Below are 22,859 nucleotides of genomic sequence, written 5' to 3' on the forward strand. Positions count from 1 at the left end.
TTTGGTGTTATGTGATATATTAACCAAAATATTCATTTAATTAGCAATTTTCTTTATATACACAATAAGCAGGATAAATTTCTTTACAATTACCATTCCTTCTTTAAAGTCCTGATGTGTTTTTATAAAGAAGTTACTTGGGGGACTAGCAGGTGGCATGGTGATTGAGGTGCTGGACTCCCACATGTCCCACCGTGGTTCATGTCCCAGATATGGCTGCCTGAAAATCACAACAAATAAATAGATAAATAAATAAATGTTAAAACAAACAAACAAAAAGTTACTTGGGATTGCTAGGTAACTTGCATACCTGTTCGCAGGAAGCCCTTTGGCTTTTGGGGATAAGAAAAGTTTATACAGTTTCACTCTACAACAATTTTTATAGTACTTCTCAGGGCATGAAAAAAATTCCAGGATCCTTTAAAACCTATTTTTAGGGCCAGCTAGGTGGCGAATGTGACTGTATCCCACAGGGCTGACTGTGTGGTTCGAGTCCTGGATTCAGTGGCTTGCTAAACGTGTGAGTGAGTGCAGAAAATCCTGAGAGAAGGGATTGTGGCATGGCCACTCTGCCTCTCTCCTGCAAGCCGACATACTCTGTAGCCAAAAAAAAAAAAAAAAAAAAGAAAAGAAAAGAAGTATTTTTAAGGAATAGTTTGTTACAAATGTAAAGGTCATAATTACAGGAAAATCTCAGATAGTTTGCCTCCTCTTTGCCATTCCGCCCTGTAGAGCTCTCTCACTACATTTTGAAATACCTCCATGAGATTTTGAAATGCATCATTTGCGTAGTTCTTGGAGACTGCATCACTGCTGAGCAGTTGCGCAACCACTCTGCACTTCCCATTTGTTCTTTACCATGCTGAGCACAAGATGCATGTGTGTCTGGTGTCCAAGTTCAGGATGCCTATAGATTTAACTGACACATCAGGGGTCCAAATTTTTCTTCCAGAAGCAGGAAACAAGTTAATCAGAAGAATAAAAGGCTCTGCTGGATGTTGCTTGGCAGGAATCTTTTATGGGGGGCTGTGAGTATTGTCGTTTTACAATGGTCATTTCTGAAATCGGTCAGGTTAAAACGTTTGGACTTGTTGAGGATACGAAGTGTGCAAGAGTTGATGTCATTTATATCTGCCTCTGTCTGCTCCTAAGCGGTAATAGATACCTTGCACCAGTATGGGAAGACGATGGTGGATCTTGTTCAGAACCGTTCAGTGCTGTGGTTTTAGTATAGTACATACTAAGTTGTGCTTTTCCGTTTGATTAAGGTCCAAGAGCAATTGCTCGAGGGAACGGCATTTCTCCTGGAGGGTTCCTACCATGGCAGTCTTTTCAAGAGTGATAGAAATAAGCTCTACTTAAAGTGCAGTCATGGTTGACCCTTCTCACCTATGTCATCTGTAGTCTAACCTCTGTCTCCTTCCTAATTTCCATTTATTGTACTCTTATGTCTTAATACGAAAGAGCTGGGCTCAGCCAGTTTCTTAGAATTTACTTATGCACTTAATAGTCTCTTTGTTACCAATTATTAGGGAATAGATCTACTCTACCTCTAAAATATCACCAAACTATATTGTTAATGCACAAGTCAAAGGATTTCTTATAATATGATTTATCAGGATCTGAAATTTAGGTATTTTGACCAGGATCTTCTATTATCGTGGCTTTGATTTTTTTTTTTTTTTGTAGTCTTTTATATTTAACAGAAAATCTATTTTAAGTGAATGTCTTTGTTTAGGAAAACATTTTTTTTTTTTAATTTTTATTTTTATTCAAGAACCAAATGATAGTGTGTTTTTTTTTTTTTTTTTGGAGAGATTTTCACTTTAGGGCGCGTGCGCTCGCCAGACAGACAGACAGAGACATAGAGACAGAAAGCGAGAAATCACCCCCCAGGGGGGATGGTCACGCCGCAATCCCTTCTCCTCCATTCTCCTCTCGGGATCTTGGGCACGCACGCACACGCGCCCTGCATGAGTTTTAAGCCACCGGGTCCGGGACGTGAACCGCGGTCGACTACGTGGGAGTCCAGCGACATAGCCATTACGCTAACTGCTGGTTCCCATAAGAAAACATTTTTAAACAGATATTTTTGTTGGGTATGAGAGAGAAAGACAATACACATCCAGGTATAACCTACTGATGACATTTTGAGGTGTCTTTTTCTCTTTGTATTTATTGTTTTGTAAAGCAGAGGCCATATCGTACACGGATTTTGTGTCAGGCATTCCCACCACTTCACATTAAATTATTTCAGGCTAGAGTATCTTAGGAAATACTCATTTCATTTGCTGTGTGGTTTTCTGTTCCAGGGCAGAACCTTAATTTAGTTAACACGTCCACTATTGTTAGACACTTAAAATTGTATTGATTTCGGTTTATAAATAACTGAGAAGAACATTGATTTTTAAGACTATCTTGCACGGTGCCTTGGGGGATAAATCCCATTTGTTCTTGAATTCTTGATTTTAAGATATCGTTAACAGCTTGGCCTTAGATGATGATTATTTTCTCACATTTTAGTGGCCACAGAGTATGTGTACCTGCCAGAGAGAAAGAGAGCAAGCAGTCATTTCCCAGTGAAGAATGGTTATATCCTGTCCTTTTTCCTCCGTTCTTCCTTCCCATTAGACGTGTACTTACATGTGCCCTGTACGGTTTTTAAGCTGTTGGAGCCAGGATGCAAACCATGATGAGACAAATGGGATCCAGCTCCTTAAGCCATGAAGATATGAGGACGGCCACCTGGCCTTTGATTTTTTTTTTTTTTTTAAGAGCAAACATTGAATTCAGATTTTGAATAAATGTATTGTGCACATATTTGCTTAAACTTAGGAAGCTTAATTTAAAAGCTTGTTTTGGGACCAGCAGGTAGTGTGGTGATTAAGGTGCTGGACACACCCAGATGGCTGACCACAGTTCGAGTCCCGGACCTGGCCGCTTGCTTTCTCACTTTCCCTCTTTCTCTCTCTGTGTCTCTCTCTGGTCAAACTAAAAATAAATGAATGAATAAATTAAATAATTTTTAAAAACTTTTTTACTTTTGTGTAACAGACAGCCTTTGTGCTAGTCACTTCTCAAAAGTAGATTCCATTGCTTTATTCATAGAGACAACAGGGAGTGTTATCTATAGAACTTTTGTAAGTAACTGGTTTATTGAGAGAAATTGAAAGAGGATGTCAACTAAGACCTTGGGTTTATGTGCCCTGAGGCTCATGTGAATGGAGAACTAGATCCATGCAGAGATCAGTCAAGCGTGGGTTGTGAAAATACTGGTGCCTGGAAAAACAGATTCATCAGGCATTGGCCAAAGTTTTTGTTTGTTTTACTGTGTGAAAAGTGGCCCTCGAGTCTCCCATTAATTCACCTACAGAAGAAAGAGATGGCTCTCCGTTCTCCATTCCCTCTGATAGATTTGTACTACGATGGGGTACTGACCTTTCTCGTGGAATGAGTGGAATGGATTTGAGAGAGTACTTTGAGTCATTAACAAATTATCATGTGCAAGTTCTATTTAAAACTTTAAGTCATAAATTTAGAATAGGAATAGCTAGGGCAGTATGATAACATAAGTTTTGAAGCTTTAATTTTGAAACAGAAAATTTAAAGAGTTTTTTTTTTACTTGAAGATCTCGTTGGTTTATTTTTCTTTGCTCTGCCTATGTCTTCCCCTTGCTAGTTTAGATGGTAATGTAGTCAGTAACCTGACTTCTGTACACAGTGGTTTCAATTTTATTCAGTATGTGCTATATTTAGAAAGTCTTTTATTTTTTCTTATTTTAAAATTTATGATGGATTGTTATTAACCCCAGATACATACACACATACACACATTGAAAAGAAGTCAACAGAGGATTTATCACAGTATCTATGCGTTTTATTCTGTCATGACAAATAATGAAAATAGTTGAACTTTGAGTGACACAGGTTTGAAGTGCCTGGGTCCACTTATATGCAGATATTTTTCCAATTGGTAAATACGGTGCTGTGAATATATTTTCTCTTCCTTATATGATTTGCTTAATGAGATTTATTTAGCATACTTTATTATAAGAATATAGTATATAATGCATACAACATACAACGCACACACATACGTGTGAGTATTTTAATTCTTGCCCTCAAAAATTACAAAGACTATACGTGATTTGGAGATGAGAATGTATCAAGCAATGGCTAAAGAAGAATCATCCATTCTACACCTTCTGTCTGGTCTGGTCACTCAGAAATACAGTGTTATCAGCTATGATTGCTGTTGCCTGTCGCCTCACATTATTTGTATCCGTGTATTCACCATAGTTTACTTTCCCTTCCACATAAATTCGAGACCCCCTTTTTTCATACTTACATGCCACGTCTCTGAGAATACTTATATCCTGTGCAATATTGTCTTTTGACTAACACCGCCCATTTGGTATACTTCATTGTCCCTGATATCCACATCTCATTGTGACTGGATTTTTTCCTTCCACCTGTTTCACGACCGAGTCCTGACCCACTTGCCCAAGTCACTGCACACGATCCAGAGATCTTTCGAGAATCAAAGTGCTCGCTCTTTCAGATTCGTGTCTTACAAACTGACGAAGTACCTGTAATGTAGGTCTTGGAAACATGGCTTCTGTTTTCTTTTCTTACAATCTAATCTTTAGGTCTTTCCTGACGCTCTAGCCCCGACCACAAAACACGTATGTCTTAGTTGACTCTGTTATCAGTAAGGCTTCCAGTAAGCAGTAGGCTCTTCATTTTGGGGGGAGCTAAAAGTTGCGTACAAGTTTTCAACTGTTGGGGTGGGGTTGGTCCCCCCAACCCCTCTGTTGTACAAGGGAGTCTTGTATATTTATAAAATTACTAAAAGTTACTTAGAATTAAGCTGAAAACTACAGTGGTACTTAGTATTTTTTCCTTTCGTCTCTCCACCGACTCTTTTTTTTTTTTTTTTTTTTTTTTGCATTTTATGCATCTCAGCCTGTCACATGCTTTTCTTTGGGCTGTGCATACGATGCCCGTGTGTGTTCTACGGATCAGCCTTGTAACCGGACCAATGGGACTTCTGTTTCTGTCCAGCACGTTACTCACTTCTTGGCATCCCTCCTGCCCATTTGCTTAATCTTTGCAACTCATTTGACCCTCTGGCATCAGAGCTGACAGCTGTGATTACATGTGGAGTCCACACTGTAGCTGCATAATAAGTGTCATAACCCGGGTCTTGTGTCGCGCCACTGATGGCTAAGCAGGCAGTTTCTTTACCTTGAAGTGGGGATGAGCAAGCTGCATCATTTCCTTTGGCAGTCCACCCTGTAGAATAAATGGGTCGCTTTACCTTCTGTGTCTTCCATAGCAAAAGTGTTGCAGATGTATTTGGCAGGTGAGGCAGAGTATTACTTTTATTTTACAGGAAGAGAGTTTATATATAAAAGGGCTTGGTAATTGATCCTGAAGGATATATATCCTAAACCCAAGTCTACTGTTGATGGAGTATCTGTTCCACACAGTGTTCTGAATTATATACACGTTACTTCTCATCCTCTGAATGATCTTCCCCTCTCCACCAGAGAGCATGTAGGAGCATATGGGGAGCGGGGGAGAGAGAGAGAGAGAAGGCGCTCCCTTCCCCAGTGGGTCTGGTCACACTACAATCTCCTTTTATTCCCGTCCTGTCAGGATCCTTAAAATGCATGTATGTGTCTGGCATGTTTTTCAAGCTGTCAGGGCCAGGATTTGAACTGTGGTTAGTAATATGTAATCTGGCTTCCTCTGCACAGTGCTTAACCCCTCTGCTGTAGGGCAACCCCCTCAGAATAATCTTGATAGATAGGTCATATGACCCTATTTTTTCATATGAAAAAAGCAGTCAGTGAGGTTATATACCCCTATTCACACAGTTAATATTAGTTGATAAGTAATGGAATTCAACTACAAGACCATTGACTTCCAAAGCTATGGCTCATCTATTGCACACTGTGGCAGTAATTTGTTCTTTATCATCGTGCATGGTATTTTTTGCCATATTGCTGTTGATGGACATTGGCTATTAAAATGATAGTTGCTGTAAACATTATTTATATGTGTGTTTTGGTGGGATTATTGGGTCATAGGTATGGGTCATATGTATTCAGAAGATGTTACTTAAAAGTTTTCTATAGTGGTTCCAGTGTATGAATGAATATTCTAATTGTTCCGTGTTCTTGCTGTACTTTCTGTTGGTTTTTAGAAATTTTAACCATCTGGGAAGGTAACTATCATTTTGTGCTTTTTAAAATTTTTCCTTTGTGTGTGAGAGAGACAGGAAAAGTGAGAAAGCAGCCCCCCTGGGTGATGGTCATGCTACCGTCCTTTCTGTCTCCCTCCTTTCAGGATTTTGGGCTCACATGTGCACACACCTGGTATGCCCTTCAAGCTGCCTGACCTGGGACTTAAACCATGCAGTTGACCATGTGGGATCCAGGCATCTTAACCACCCCACCACTGGCTGGCCCTGATATTTTCTTTCTTGCTTTTTTTTTTTTTTTTTTATCATCATAATCTTTCTGTTACACTAGATTACATATAACTTTACATTGACTTCCATTGCTTTTTCAAAAGGGAATGCCATGCATGTCAGTCAATACAGAGATATCAATCTATCCCTTCTCCTCCATTCTCTTCCCAGGATCTTGGGCATATATGCATGCATGCCTGGTATGAATTTTAACCCCCTAGGTCCGGGACTTGACCCACATTTGACTATGTGGGAGTCCAGTGACATACCATTATGTCATCTGCTGATCCTGGACTTGATATTTTTATAACCTAAGTGGTCTCAAATTTTTTTTTTTCAGTTTTACTTAAATTCTCTCAAAGATGGACTGTGTTTTCTGTTTCATCTCACCTGAGTCAGTGTTCTGAATGCAAAGCAGGAAGGAGAGAGTTTATCAGTCATGAGAAGGTCTTTATTAATGGGATGACAACAGCTAGAAGCTATGTTACTTCACAGGAGGAAAAGGAGATGGCCTTACCTCACTGAACAGGAGCAGTTCATGTGCTTCTGGGAGAATTGCACCTAGCTGCAGTTTTCCCAGAGATTTCTTCCCACCAATAATTATGGAGGCTTGCGTAGTAATTCCTCCTACTGAATTGAAGGCAAATACCTGAGGAAGTCTCTATCCCTAACAGAGTTCTTCACTGCATGGTCCGATGTGCTCTGTATGTGTGTTCGAGGCTACCTGTTTGATGCACCTACAGATAGAGCACCTTAGGAGGGACCCTTATCCTTCTCTTCGGCTTTGTCTCACTGGTTTTTCTTGGGAAATCAATTTGATTTTTAAGTAAGAATTAAGATTAAAAAAATAAACCTTAACAATTTTTTGTTCTGGCCATGATTAACAGATTCTGGAAACAACAACAACAACAGAAAACCAGAAAAATACATTTAGGAATCATTTACAGGTATATAATCTTTATATGCATATTTTGGACAGAAATTATAAAATGAGTGACCTCAAAGTTTTGGAAAAACAGATTATCTCTAAGTAAAAGAAAAGAAATAATCACAAAAATAAAAAGTAGAGAAGAATCAATAAAGAAAATAATTCTTACCTTTGAGAAGTTTAATAAATTGATAAGTCTCTGTCAAGATTGATCAGGAATGAGAAAACAATTCCAATATCAAGATTCTCTGAGCAGAATAAGTGATTATTAAGACACATTTATGCCAATAAATTCTACCATTTAGATGAGATAGACAAATTTCTTCAAAAAACATAACGAGCAAAAAAAATACAGAAAAGATAAAAAATTAAAATAGTCCTGTCTCTACGAAAGAAATTGAACTTGCGATGTAAGACCTTTGAGCAATTAATGCCGTAATGGTGGGACCCACAAACCACATGCTGAGAAACCACTGTCTTCCCCTGAAAGGCCCATGAGGGTAAGAAATGACATCGAAGTCCTTTAATTACCTGCACGGGCCATAATAACATTCCTGGTTAATGTTCATCAGATGACATTGTTCAAATGACACGGTACCAAGTAGAGAAGTTCTCTTCCTTTGAAAAACCTAACAGTGTTTTTTTTTTTTGTATTTTTTTGTACCTTTTTTCTTGAATAAGGAACTTTTTTTGCCCATCTCCGTAATTTATGTGAGAAAATGTGTATACGTGCTGATCCGAGAAAGTTTTAATGTCTTGTGTTCATGAAATTATACATGAGTAGGAATGCCTCAGGGTTTCCTTGGTGAATATATAAATCACATTGGGTGTAAGGGTGGGCCATACTGTTCCCAAGCACACGAGCTTCACCTAAAAATGATAAGTCCTATAGTCTTACATGAGGTAAACCAAAAGTTAAACTGATCCTTTTTCTTGCAATAGCAATTTAGTTTTTGGTGTATCCCTAGGGCATGGAAAGGGAGAGACTGCATGTGTATATGCATGTACACATGGGCATGTGTGCCTGTGTGTGTGTGCCCATGCCTGTGTGAGCTTTTTCCCCTGGCATTACAGTTCTTTCAAGTACTATGTTATGTTGTCCATTTTCAAAGAAAAGAATCACAGCACAGCATCTGAATTGCTTGTTTAAATTCATGAGTTTCATCCAGCGCGAATCACTTTGCAGCTGATGGCTGAAAATCCTCTAAAGTGAAGAGAATTGAGGAGACTACTAGAAAGTCAGATAATGGTTCTGAACAATGGATCGGCTTAGCCTGTGATCAGCTGAGGTAAAGCAGTCTTTTTTGAATTGGGTGGCAAGTCGTCTTGGGTAGAGTTTGTTTATTTCAAGAAATTTGAAATGAATGTATTGACGTTTATTGGACTGTCACAGAAATTATGTTCCTGAGTAGGGCAATCCTCTATAAAAGAAAAGTTAATTAGCAAATGTGATTATATATCAGAGTGCCCTTTTAAATCCCACCTACTTGATGTGATTGAGAGTAAATGAAGTCGACTCTCATGTTAAACTGATTTTATTTAAAAAAAAAAAATTAAGAGAGGTTTTTGCTATAGGGCATGTGCGCTTGACAGAAAGACAGAGTGAGAAAGGGAGACAGAAAGTGAGAAATCACTCCCCAGGGGGGATGGCCATGCCACAATCCCTTGTCCTCCATTCTCCTCTCGGGATCTTGTGCATGCACACCTACATGCACCCGGCATGAGTTTAAGCCACCAGGTCTGGGACTTAAACCATGATCGACCATATGGGAGTCAAATGACATAGCCTTTATGCCAACTGCTGGTCCCCATCAAATTTCTTATAGAGCACAATATTCAGAAAAATTTCGATCCTATTATGTATCATGTATTAACATTTAGAGAACTATATAAAAATACTGATTGTGATTTTATCTATTGGGGTGTTGAAAAAGTCATGATGTTTTTTTTTGTGTTTTTCTATGCAAAAATGTATCATAACTTTTTCAGCAACCCAATACATAATGGCTTCATTTTATTTTTTTAAAGAATTATTGTATTAAACTTTATTTATTTATTTTAATTTAACCAGAGAGAGAGAAAGTAAGTGAGGAAGCAAACCACCAGGTCTGAGAATTGAACCATAGTCGGCCATGTGAGAGTTCAGCACCCTTAACCACCATGCCAACTACCCACCCCCATAATGGCTTTATAAGCAATTTTAGTTTTCTTTTATTTCTGCAACTTCCAAATATGTAAAAACACATTACTTTTTTTCAAAAGCTATCTTTTTTTTTATTATTATTTTACATTCAATCACAACATATCATTAGAACATATAAGGGGAAACTTCCCAGCATAAATACACTGTATATCAGTCCAAAGATAGTATCAACAGATAATTTTCCATTTTTGTGTCCCTTAAGTGTTCAGCTTTTTTCCTTTTCCATTGATTCCCTCCCTTTCATTATCCCCATTTCCCACCCCTCCCACATTACCTTTTTAGTCACTAAGATATTTTAGTGGGAATATTTACAAGAGTTAACTAGAATAAAATAGAGATTTTCTCAGAGTAAGCCTAACGGTTCAAGGTAGTTGTAGTTTATATTCGAAATTTACTTACAAATAGATTTGACTGTGTATGCCTGGAATTACTAGAATTTTTAATAAAAATGAGTGCACGGAGCAGGTAGACAGTCACCGTGAAGTTCAACCCCTTCGTGACCTCCTACTGTAGCAAAACCCACAAATGTCACTTCAGTGCTCCCTTGCATGTGTGCAGGATGATCACGTCGTCCCCACTGTCCAAGGAGCTGCGGCAGAAATACAACGTCCGCTCCATGCCTTTCCGCAAGAACAATGAGGTCCAGGTGGTTCGAGGGCACTACAACGGTCAGCAAATTGGCAAGGTAGTCCAGGTGTACAGAAAGAAATATGTTGTCTACATCGAGGGGCTGCAGCGTGAGGAGACTAACGGCACAGCCGTCCACGTGGGCATGCACCCAGCCAAGGTAGTTAGCACCAGGCCAAAAGTGGACAAAGACTGGAAAAAAGCTTCTTGAATGCAAAGCCAAGTCTCAACAAGTTGGAAAAGAGAAAGGCAAATACAGGGAAGAACTGACTGAGAAAAGGCAGGAATGAACAGAGCTTATGGTGCAATCGTGGTTGAACTGTAGACTTTTAGCCTGGCGTGTTTCTCTGGAAATTTTTAAGATGTTCCTGAAGCATTTCGCACCCTACTGTTTGTTTTGGCTATACATTGCTTTTACACTTTTGAGTAATACTTTTATTAATAAAAACCGGAAATATTTCCTAGTTCCAAAATAAAAGAAAGTTATAAAGCAGGACGTGTAATATACTGTTTAGAAAAATAAAATATGTGTGATATATATACATGTGTCTAGGTATACAAATGTATAAAAAGCTTCTGGAACTAGACATTAGCAGGAGTTATCTTTAGGTCATAGAAGTGAGTTACATTGACTGTGTTTTTGCTTATTTCTCGTACACATTTTTTTGTAGTGAACATGAATTCCTAGTTCATAAAGTAAAAAGCAGTCACACAGGCATGAGTCACCATTTCTTTCACCTTTAACAAAGGTGAGAAGGTGGTGCTGTCCCAAGGTCAGGCAGCCGTGCTCTCCAGGGACAGAGAGGAAAAGTGGAGCAGACCTGGGGGGAATGTAGCTGATGCTGCTGGGCTAGCCAGTTTCCAGGAGCACTTCAGTTTTCAAGGTGAAGACTCTGTGGTATGAGCTCATTGAATAGCGCTGGGATTTAGATGACTGACAGGTTTCAGTTATGAAGTCAAGTGTGGGTCCTGGCCTGGGCAAGAAGTAGTCTAGTGTTCAAGTCATTGTCAGCTACCTGGGAGTCCTGCAAAGAAATAAGGAGATAAGACAAAAAGGTTAAAAAAAATTGTTTCCCTAAGCGTGGCCGATTCTTTTCAGTTTTCCTCCAGAAAGAATGGGGGAAGCAAGTGACTTCAACTCCCAGGCTGCCCAGGAGCGTGCCCCTAGCCCTTGTCCTGGAGAAGGTGTGAAGTCTTGATGAGCCAAGTTCCTTAGTCCTGGGACACAGGCTTTCTGCCTGTCATTTCTTTCTTTTTTCTAAAATAATTATTTAATTTTATTTTTATGATTATTTTAATTTGCTACAGGGCATGTGTGTTCATGGTAGAGAGAGAGAGAGTAAGAGAGAACGAGTGAGTAAGTGGGAAAGCGAGCCATCAGGTCTGGGACTCAAACCACGGTCAGCCATGTGAGAGTTCAGCACCTTAACCGTCACACCAGCTGCTTGCCCCCCTACCTGCCATTTCTTGAAGTTGTAATAGAAAGCTCACTTGCTGCTTGACCTCCTGGGGAGATCTGTTACCCTTCTCACTCTCAGGGGCTCCAATGTGTCAGTTCCCAGGTTGCTTGGATAAGCTACAGTATATATAGTCAAGCTTAGCTTTGTCTACATTTTTTTTTTTTTAAAGTTTATTGACTTCTTTCCGTGAACCCGAGAGACAGAGAAGAGACAGCATTCCCAACAGGGTCTTCATGCCACAATCTACTCCCAGATTCAGCCAGTCCTAGATCATGGACCCCCGCAGGGAAGTCTCCAGACCTGAACCTGAAATCTTCGCATGTGGGTCAGCTTCACAGTGTTGCGTTGCTGCTGTGCCACTCTGAGGCCCCTTCTTTACCATTTTTTAAAAAGAATTATTTATTCAATTTTATGTATTATTATTATTATTTTTTTTTTTCTGTAGGGCACATGCTCTCACCAGAGAAAGAAAGGGAGAGAAAGAGAAAGTGAGAAAGCAAGCCACTAGGTCCAGGACGTGAGCCATGTGGGAGTCCAGCACCTTAACCACTATGCTACCTGCTGGCTCTGCTCGACCACCTTTTATCTGTTCTTTCAACAAAGATTCGCTTTGTGTCAGATACCAGTTTCTTGGTAATCAAGACAGATCCCCAATCCTCATTTTACCTCATAGGGAGGCAGAAAACACTTGAGTGCAAAACATTTAATATGATGTTGTGCAGACGGATGCTATTAAACCAATGTAAGGCATTCCGATAGGTAGAAAGTGACAGAGGTACAGGAGGTAAAATGTGCTCTCATTTAATTTATTTAATGTATTTAGTGTTTATTTTACTAGAGAGAGGCACCCTTGGCAGGTTCTCCTCAGGTTGGGATTCCCTGTTCCTTGCTCTCTAGCTCCTCAGGACCTTGGGCACATACTCATGCACCTGGCACGTTTTCTCGCTCACCCAGGGATCCGAACCCAAGGTCAGCCATATGGCTTCCAGCACTGCAATTCAGTTTGCTAATGACTACCACCTGGTTGGACCTAGTGCTCCTCTTTTAGCTGGAGTAATGAGGAAGGAAAGACCCTTCTAGGAAGTGGCGTTGGAGTACAGACCTGAATGACATGCCTCATGGAACAACAGGAAGATCTGGGTGCAGCATTTTAGGCAGAGAGGACTGCAAATGCAAAGGCTCTGAAGTTGGAACGTGCTTTGACAGGGAAGTGTTTAAATATCTATGCAGCTCTTCAGCAGACCAGTGCAGGAGGGATGGTAAGGTCTTTGGCTTTTACCTACCTCTAGCCCTATAGCAATAAGGTATTATTTAGCAGCTTTTTCTATGTACAGAAATTTAAAACTTCTCTTTAGTATTTTGCCAGTTAATTGCTATATTTTTCTAATCATGTTATGATATCTTTTTATGAACATTTATTCAGTAAACATTTATCGATCTTACCTGATTGATTGGATGTGATGGAGGAGAGAGAAGGTGGGAGAAAGTTGCCGATGAAAGGGAAGCAAAATGGGGCCATCAGAGGTTTAGAGAGCAGGAGAGCTGGCTGTGAGGGAGCCATGGAGGAAAGAAGGTGAGGAGGAGGGCGTGGTCGGCATTCAGAGAAGTCCTGGGGTACCGGAACTGAAGGGTGACTCGTGGGTTGGGCAGTTGAGACATGACTGCTGGCTTCGTGGGCCAGTGTCCCTACCTAGAGTGTTGGGTCAGACGGAAGTGGGCTGAGGAATGACTCAGGTGAGGAAGTGACCATAGACTTGCCACTCTTTTGAGAAGTATGAGCAAGAAAGATGGGAATGAGGTTTGACAACTTGACAGGAGTATGAATGGAGTGAGAGTGTTTGGTTCCATTTAGATTTTGTTTTTTGAAAGGTCTCTGTGTTTTTTTCCCCCGTGAGAGGAAGTCATTGTTCGCCATTCTTGGCTCTCCTAGTAAGCAGTAGTTTCCACCCTACCCCCGCCTTTATTAAACATGTTTACAACTTCTTAGAGCTGTGCAGTTTTCCAGGTATTCAAAGAGGTTTCACGTATATGATCTCATTGACCTTCCTGAGAGGAAGTTTCCACATATTCTGCCTATGTTAATGAAGGCCTCGAAGGCATAGTTCACAGCTTGGAAGTCACTCTGCTAATCAGCTGGGGCATACAAAGATTTACCAGTATACATGGTCCAGCAGAGAGCTCGTAAATTGGTATTCATAGCATCAACTAACCAAGATTTGTTCCTATTCAACCAATTGTCCTCTGTTTCTCTCAGAAAAGAGCCCAAGGCCCTTGGGAGATATAATTTGCTAGGCAGGTTAAGAAAGTTTTCAGATCCCCTCCCCCATATCCTCCTTACACGCCATTGCTGCACAAACTCTGCCACACATACACAACCAAACGACACACCCCTGCCACACACATGGCCCCAAACTCGGACACCTCACGTGTTCACAATTAGCTCTGCCTCACTCGTAGTCTTGAGGGACTCTTGCCCACAGTTTGGCTACCCTTCATTTCCAATACTTCATTCTTTCTTGGGTTTGGACTTTGGGTAGAAAGGTAAAGCTGAGTTAGAATTGGTTTTGTTACCAGACAAGAGGCTATAAATGATCACTGGATGTCAACAAAAAGTCCAGCTTATCACTGAACTATTGCTGAATTGGCTTTCTCTTCTCACAGTGAAACCCTATAGCTGCTGATCTAAGCAATTTTTGTGTAAATTTGATCTAAAGCTATAATTGTTTGCATGCTTTGGTTCTTAGCATTTGTGTGTGTGTGCACGCATGTGTGCACGTGTGTGTGCACGCATGCATGTCCTGTGAGGATTAACCTTTCAGCACTGGGTTTTATGAACACAAAACTTGAATTGTCATAATTTTCATTCTGGTCGGATCCTAGCCTTGAACCACAAAAGAGATGGTTCATAATGTTGATATTTTGTTAGTTTTTTCAGAATGATGTTGGTGGCTATTTACCTGATGCTGGACGTCTGTCACCGCTTTATCCTATTAGCTCCTCCATCCAACCCCACAATAAGATACTTCTCAGACATGAAGCATTCATCAAGAGAAAGGGGCCCAAGTCTCATTTTTATCATCTATGGAATTTAGAATGAAACTTGGAAAGTTGTAGAAACCCTGCAAGTTCTATTTATCGAACATTATTCTTAGCCTTTTTTTCTATACTTGTTCTATCTTTTCACAAATACTTTAGATATATTTATTAATGTAACTACTACATTAATACATGTTACGTTATACACATAGACTCCCTGTAGAATCTTCACTTTCATGTATTTCAGAAATTTTCATGGACAGAGAAATGAAAATACCTAGATTGAGTGAGTCACCTTAGATACAAGGATGAAGAGTGTGGAAGGCAACTGACTAGGACCCAAGGGCTTGTATAACTTCCTCCCAATTTTAGAATTAATATGAAGACTTGGGAGGAAGAGGGAATATTCTCTAATAAAGGCAGTCACAAATAATCTATTTAATAATGGGAAGAATCAAATCCCATGCTCATTTGACTAAGACACAGTATTGTTCCCATTTTAATAAGTAGCATTGGTAGACCTGGCTTGGAGTCCTGATGGCTGGACTTTAATAGGAAAGAACTTGTCATATGAGGTCCTTTGATGTAGACTTGTCTTTCTCGACATTTGTTATTATCTTTGCACTATAGTGCCTGAGACAAGAATGGAGGAGAAGGGAGTGCAGCATGGCCCTCCTCCCTGGTGGGTGATTTCTTGCTTTCTGTCTCTCCGGTGAATGCACATGCCCTATAGCAAAATCTCTGTAAGCTCTCTCCGAGCTCGAACTTAGCTGGCAGCAATGTCGCTAAACACACCAAGAAGGTCAGCATCGTCGGTAACTGTGGGACCCCCTATGGTGCCTCCCTCTGGAAAATGGTGAAGAAAATTGAAATCAGCCAGCACACCAAGTACACCTGCTCCTTTTGTGGCAAAACCAAGATGAAGAGATGGGCTGTGGATCTGGCACTGTGGTTCCTGCCTGAAAACGATACCCGGTGGTGCCTGGACCTACACCACCACTTCAGCCGTCACAGCGACCGCCATCACAAGACTGAAGGAATTGAAAGGCCAGTAGAAGCTCCACAGACATTTGGAATATCACTAGCCTGCAATATATGGGTTAATTTATGTAACAACAACAAATCTCGCAGTAAGAAAAAAAAAAAAGAAAACAAAGAGACTTTCATAGAATATTAACCAAAAATACAGAATGGTTAGTAACATCCTGAAAATACCTAAGAAACGCTGCCTCTTTATAGATGGTATTTTGTGTTTTCGAGTCCGTGACTGTGCTTTTATAGGCTTTCTGATGGCTTTGGTCCCTAATTAGGAGAGGGGATTTGAGCTTATTTCATGCTCAGAGACCACAACCTGACAGTACCCAGTCACATCATAATATAAGTCATTTGCCAAGAAGGTGTTTCTGCAAGAGTGGAAAGAATGTGAAAGACTGAAGAAACAGCCGTGGAGCTGGCGGCATTGCCACTTAGTGTCCCGTAAACCCGTGTCTTTGTGTGAGACAGCTGCCGTCTTGTCTCGAACTTCCAGCCTTTTGATCCTGCCACACCTGAGGATAGTACCCAGGTGTGTGCTGTTTTCAACTTCAGTCTAGAAAATATTTCTCCTTGTCTTCGTGGCCTTTTTTCTTTTTCTTTTTCTTCTCAACTCACTAATAATGAGAAAGATCCTCCTCCCTCTAACATTCATTCTTACTGACACAGCTGGAAGAGAAGCCAGGAGCTCATCCAATCTATTTCCTGCCTCGGCTTGTGACTGAAGAGCACAGGATCAGCGGGGAAATGTCTTGCCAGAGTCATATGAATAGCTAAGCAGGTATTAGAATAGATGTAAAGGGCCAGCAGGTGGTGTAGTGGTTAAGGCACTGGACTCCTATATGGTCAACTGCAGTTTGAGTCTTGGACCAGGCAGTTAGAAATTCACGCCGGATGTGCGTGCGTGTGTGTGTGTGTGTCCCTGCCTAAGATCCCGAGAAGAGAATGGAGGAGAAGGGATTTCTCACTTTGTCTCTCCAGTAAGCCAATGCTCCCTATAGCCAAAGAAAAAAGAAAAAAAAAGAAAAGAAAGAATAGATTTAGGTATTTAGGTTTCTGAATTTCTAACTAGAGAATGCTTGTATTATTGGGCTTCACAAAGGGCTTAATGACATCACTATCAAATATGTGCACAGGTGCTCTGAGGGACCACTTCCGGTGTGCAGGGGTGCTGTCACCACACACTCATCAAATACTGTGCCAGCGACCAGCCCCAGGTAGTTCCCAGTTTTGGTATCAGACTGTACTGTTTTTTACTCCCCGATGTCGTATTTTTGCAAAGTCAGGATCTGGGTGGGTACTGTGATAACAAGCTGGTGGGGATCACTGTGGAGCAGGGAACGAGGGTGGCAGTATCTAATACAGTCGTATGAGAGATTGTGCTGGGACCAGTAGGTGCACGTGTCCCGTAGTGAGTTAAGAATGAGCTACAGTAATGATCGAAAAATGAAGTAAAAATACTATTTTTTTTTTGTAATTCTGTATTTTAAATGGTACTAGGTCAAAAATAGTTACTGCGTTGTTTGTATCCAACTATTTCATAACTAGAACCCTTAGGAATTTATCTTAATCTGGGCATCATGAAAAAGTCACTGAGATACAAAGAGGTCTGTGAGTTGAGATACAAAGAGCTGAAAAAGTTTGGCAACTTCAGGCTTAAAATACCTTCCTGGGAAAGTGCTCGCAGGTGGTATAGTGGTTAAGGCGTTGGACTCCCACATGGCCGGCCACAGTTTGAGTCCAGGACCTGGTGGCTTGAAAATCATGCTGGGTGCATATGTGTGTACCCAAAATCCCAGGAGGAGAATAGAGAAGGGATTGTGGCATCCCGGTGATGAGGCGGACTTTCTCACTTTCCCTTTCACTGTCTCTCTCTCTTTCTCTAGTAAGTGCATGTACCCTATAGCAAAAGCCTTCAACAACAACATCAAAAACTTTCTTGGGTTTAGCCTCTAATAAAGGGCTAGCCCTGTAGTCTAGTGTTTAAGTGCTGTGTATTGTGAGCTTGATTGCACATGGCCAGTCATGGTTCAAATCCTGGCCCTGGTGCATGTTGGGCACTTATGTGTGCCTGATGGGGTGGAGAAATGGAGGTGAAGTGATTGTGGTGTGATAACACCCCTATGTGGGGGGTGGGGGCACTCATGCCGTAGTGAGTTAAGAATGAGCTACAGTAATGATCGAAAAATGAAGTAAAAATACTATTTTTTTTTGTAATTCTGTATTTTCAAATGGTACTAGGTCAAAAATAGTTACTGCGTTGTTTGTATCCAACTATTTCATAACTAGAACCCTTAGGAATTTATCTTAATCTGGGCATCATGAAAAAGTCACTGAGATACAAAGAGGTCTGTGAGTTGAGATACAAAGAGCTGAAAAAGTTTGGCAACTTCAGGCTTAAAATACCTTCCTGGGAAAGTGCTCGCAGGTGGTATAGTGGTTAAGGCGTTGGACTCCCACATGGCCGGCCACAGTTTGAGTCCAGGACCTGGTGGCTTGAAAATCATGCTGGGTGCATATGTGTGTACCCAAAATCCCAGGAGGAGAATAGAGAAGGGATTGTGGCATCCCGGTGATGAGGCGGACTTTCTCACTTTCCCTTTCACTGTCTCTCTCTCTTTCTCTAGTAAGTGCATGTACCCTATAGCAAAAGCCTTCAACAACAACATCAAAAACTTTCTTGGGTTTAGCCTCTAATAAAGGGCTAGCCCTGTAGTCTAGTGTTTAAGTGCTGTGTATTGTGAGCTTGATTGCACATGGCCAGTCATGGTTCAAATCCTGGCCCTGGTGCATGTTGGGCACTTATGTGTGCCTGATGGGGTGGAGAAATGGAGGTGAAGTGATTGTGGTGTGATAACACCCCTATGTGGGGGGTGGGGGCACTCATGCTGTGTGTGTCTCTCTCTCTCTCTGGTGAGTACCCGCACTTTCTGGCCATTAAAAAAAAAAAAAAGGACTAAGGGTGAATGAAACTGGACATACCCAATAGTGAAGGACATTAGAGCAGCTCTCTCAAGATTATTTGATTGCTGCCTGCCTGGCACAGTGCCTGTGGCAGCAGGTACTACAAGCAGTGTTGCCTGCCCAGTATTTGAAGAAGATAAATCATTGGGCTTCTCTGCTTCCAACACCTTGTTTTTTTTTTTTTTTTTTTAATCTTGGAAACCTTTGTGGGAATCCTTTGCTCTTTGTCACATGCGCTGTTATTACAATAGGTGCTGGGCAGTGCGAGTGGAGGTGCTATCATGAAGACAAAGTCAGGACACCTACAGGTGAACTTGGAGCTGGAGAAGCCTCCTCCTCCCTCGCCTTTCTGAGGTCTACCATTTTGTTTTCTTCTCTGAGTAATTACCATGGAATCAATTTTCTAGAAACTGCGAGCCACGATCTTTTTTTTTTTTTTTTTTAATTTTATTGTCTCATTAGTTAGTAAATCTACCCAAGAACACAGTGAACATTGAAAACTAAGTGTAGGAGGAATAAATATTATTTTTAGAAAATGATCATTTATGACATTAAAAATTTTGGAAAACAAGAAAGGAAAACATCACGAATATTTCTTTGTCACAGCCACTCCTAAAATTTTGAAGCCTATGCAACCGTAGTGTGTGTTCTTAAGAATTTCTTCTTTGTGGGGCGTGGTGGCACCCACCCTGTGGCAAAAACCTATGGAGGCTGGAGGATTCTGGCATCAAGTCCTTCTCTCTCTCTAAAAAATTAAAATTTTTTTCTTTGTTATATCATTGTAAAGATAGTATATATGTAAAGTGAGCATTCAGTTTTGTAATCTGTTTTCTTCCACTCCACCAACCTTCCCAAAACTTCTAGGAAATGTATAGCATATTGATTTAGACCCAAACTTTGGTCTTAGATAAATGAATTTCTAATCTTGGCAGTGAGACCTAGAGCAAAGAGCTTAAACTCTGAGTGTCCATTTCCACACTAATAAAATCAGGATAATAGTACCTACTTTATAGTCTCTGTGAATTTTGAATAAAATACCTCTTATCTTTTATTTGTGCTTTGTATAGTTTTCAGCATATACTAGGGACTCAGTAAATACTACATTGTTATTAATATACCATAAACTTTTCCCTTTTGCTAAATATTCTTTTTTAAAGAATTATTTAACTTTATCATTATTATTATGATTATTTTCAATTTACTACAGGATACATGTGCTCACCAGAGAGAGAGACAGAATGAGAGAGAGAGATAAAATGAGAAAGCAAGCTGCCAGGTTCAGGACTTGAACTGTGGTTGGCATGTCACCTGCTGGCCCCTGACCCCCTTCTTTGTGATTATATCTAAATCTGTCTATGTATATTTTTAAAGAGATTTTTGCTATAGGGTATGTACACTTGCTGGAGAGACAGAAAGGAAGAAATTACCTCCTGGGGGGAATGGCCACTCCAGAATTCCCTCTTCGCCATTCTCCTTTCGGGAATTTGAGCATTCACGCACCCGTGCCCAGCGTGAGTTTTAAGCCACCAAGACTGGGACTCAAATTGCGGTCGACTACATGAGAGTCCAGCAATGTAACCATTACACCATCTGCTCTTGTGACTATATTTTAACAAATTCAAGATAGTTTATCAAGTTGTATAAATTACTGTTTTGTTTTTAGGTTTTTGCTATAGGATGTTTACACTTGCCAGAGAGACAGAGAAAGGGAAAGTGAGAAATGACACCCCCCACACACACACCAGGGGGATGGCCACACCATAGTCCCTTTCCTTCCATTCTCCTCTTGGGATTTTGCACACACAGGCGCATGCGTACGTCATCCCACGTATTCGGCCATGTGGGTCCAGCACCTTAAATCTCCATGCTATCTATCCACTGACCCACAAATTACTGTTTTTGTAACCATTCATTTGATACTGGATCTTTAGTTCACTTGTAAAGTTGCACTAGAATAAAAAGCTGTACAGCACATGCCTTTTACTCAGCAGATCTGTCGCATTCTTACTACGTACCAGGACCTTGGCTTGGTATTGGGAACAGAGAGGATTCAGAGTGGTACAGACTCCGGCCTTGAAGGGCTCACAGTCTGAAGGCAGATGTGTACAGATAAGTGGCCTCTGTTACCTACCGTCACTGTGCACACTCCTGAGAAAGGACAGAAGAGAGGACACAGTGTCTGGAGAGCTCAGGGAAGGCGAGAGAGGATAGGAGATAAAGCAGTTAAGGGGATGGGTAGCAGGTATGAAGGACTTCTTAGGCCGTGATACAAAGTAGGGCTTTTATTCTCTGTGCAACAAGAAAGCTGGGTTAAAGAAGAGAATTGTCTACTGCTTGGATTTTATGGGTGCAGGGAGCAAGGAGGAAACAGAAAATCTGATGAGAAGCTAAGGAATCTAGGTGAGAGAAGTTGTGGCCTAGACCACGTAAAAGTGGTAGAGGTGAGGCGTGGCCAGGTGTGAAGAGACAGTTCTGCCATGAGCAGACAAGCTAAACACACAGGGTGAAGGAGCAGTCCCAGATGGGCTCCCCGGGGTCTCACGTGTGTGAGTGGAAGGCTGGAGTTGCTGTTTCCTAAAACAAGGAAGGAAGCAGAAGGACCCGGTTGAGGGAGAAAATCAGGAGTTGGGCTTCGGGATGTTATATTTGTGATTCTTATTAAATATCCTGGTAGAGGATGTTCCATAGGTAGCAGGATGTAGAAGTATAGAATTCATGGGGGGAGAGAGAGGTCATGGAGTCATTTGGGGCAGTATTAGTATTTTATGATATTTATAACCTGCTTTAAAAGTCGATACAGTGGCCCACCAGGTGGCATCATAGTTAAGGCAGCCGAATCCCACATGGCCACCTGCGTAGTTCGAGGACTGGACCTGTGGCTTGAATAAAGCTCCAGGTGTGGGTTGATGGGTGCCCAAGAGGAAAAATGGAGGAGAGGTTCTTGCAGGGAGACTATCCCCCCAGGGGTGCTTTCTCACTTTGCTTCTGTCTTTTTTTGGTGAAAGAAAGACACATGCTCTCTTGCAAAAACAAAAACAAAAACAAAAAACAAAAAAAGTTAGTTACTATTCCCATTAGTATAACTTTTCTCCTTTAGGGTTTCCTTTAGTATTTTCATACTTTATTTTGTTTGGTTTTATAATCTAACTATACTTCAGAGTCACTTTGTTATATTTATTTTTTAAAGTATATTGATAATGTTACTAGGAGATTATTTGGTAGATTGGAAAGGCATAATATCTATAAAATGCCTATTTTTATCTTTTCAACACATACCTTTCTTTTTTAAAATAATATTTATTCATTCATTACCTTTGATTTAACCAGAGAGAGACAAAGAGAGGGAAAGTGAGACAGTAAGCCTTCAGGTCCAGGACTTGAACCAGGGTCAGCCATGTGCAAGTGTCCACCACCTTAACCACTACGCCTCCTGCTGGCCCCAACATATTATGCCCTTCTATTTAGTATTCCTTTACTTCTCCAAGAATTCATTCTTTTTTCTCCAAACAGTCTGCACAAATTTTTGGATACTATTCTTCCCAGGTTCCCAGATATTCTATACCCCTTTTTGACCATTGTTCATAAACCCAGTCCTATTGATATTCGTATTAGTCTTTGCTCTTACAAAGGAATAATATGGATATAATTATATTTGGTTACTTCATTAAATGTCTGGTACTATAAATAATATATTTGATTGATACTTTTGTTTTTGTTTTTGTTTTTTTTTTTGGTTGTGTTTTGTAGGGATAGAATCATAATACCTACAATAAAAAATTTTGTCTTTTTTTCTAGTATTTGTGTGTCATTTCTGGTTTATGCTAAGAAAACAAATGCTTATGCTAAAATAAACCTCTGAAATTTAAGACAGGGGATGGCCATAGAGTAAGGAGGCAATGCCACAGTGTATTTTTTTTCTTTCTTGTTAAGCTTACCTTAGTTATTTTCCTTGACCTTAATTCACTTCTGATGCACATTTGGAGTGCCTGTAGTTCATGTTCTAGACTCAGGATTACCTGTAATAGTAGGTTTTGTGTGGTATCATTGGCTTTCAGTCATTTTGATCTTCTAAAGACTTAATCTCTGAATCCTTCTTGAGCAGTGATGGTGGGGAACTGTTTTTCTGCTGAA

At 40.5% G+C, this 22,859-nt stretch overlaps 1 protein-coding gene and 1 pseudogene across 4 annotated transcripts in view; one reads left to right on the forward strand and one right to left on the reverse strand.

Moving 5' to 3' along the window:
- The first annotated feature begins 759 nt into the window (after positions 1-759).
- Positions 760-22,859, forward strand: part of FGD4 (FYVE, RhoGEF and PH domain containing 4) — a 172,575-nt gene continuing 150,475 nt past the window's right edge. For 2 of the 4 annotated variants that reach the window (XR_003547819.1, XM_006168077.3), the window contains exon 1: positions 16,903-16,981. Coding sequence is in view for 1 of the 4 variants with exons in the window: in XM_027768095.1 (XP_027623896.1) it covers positions 1,019-1,028 (10 nt within the window). In the remaining 3 variants the exon portion in view is untranslated. Of the gene's footprint in view, positions 1,029-16,901; positions 16,982-22,859 lie in introns of those variants that run through there. The other 2 variants (XM_027768095.1, XM_027768094.1) reach the window with 2 other exon arrangements.
- On the reverse strand, positions 4,197-4,613 carry LOC106733852 (single-stranded DNA-binding protein, mitochondrial pseudogene; annotated as a pseudogene).

This window comes from Tupaia chinensis, unplaced genomic scaffold, assembly GCF_000334495.1.
Source record: "Tupaia chinensis unplaced genomic scaffold, TupChi_1.0 Scaffold145519_1, whole genome shotgun sequence".
Lineage (NCBI taxonomy): Eukaryota > Metazoa > Chordata > Mammalia > Scandentia > Tupaiidae > Tupaia > Tupaia belangeri.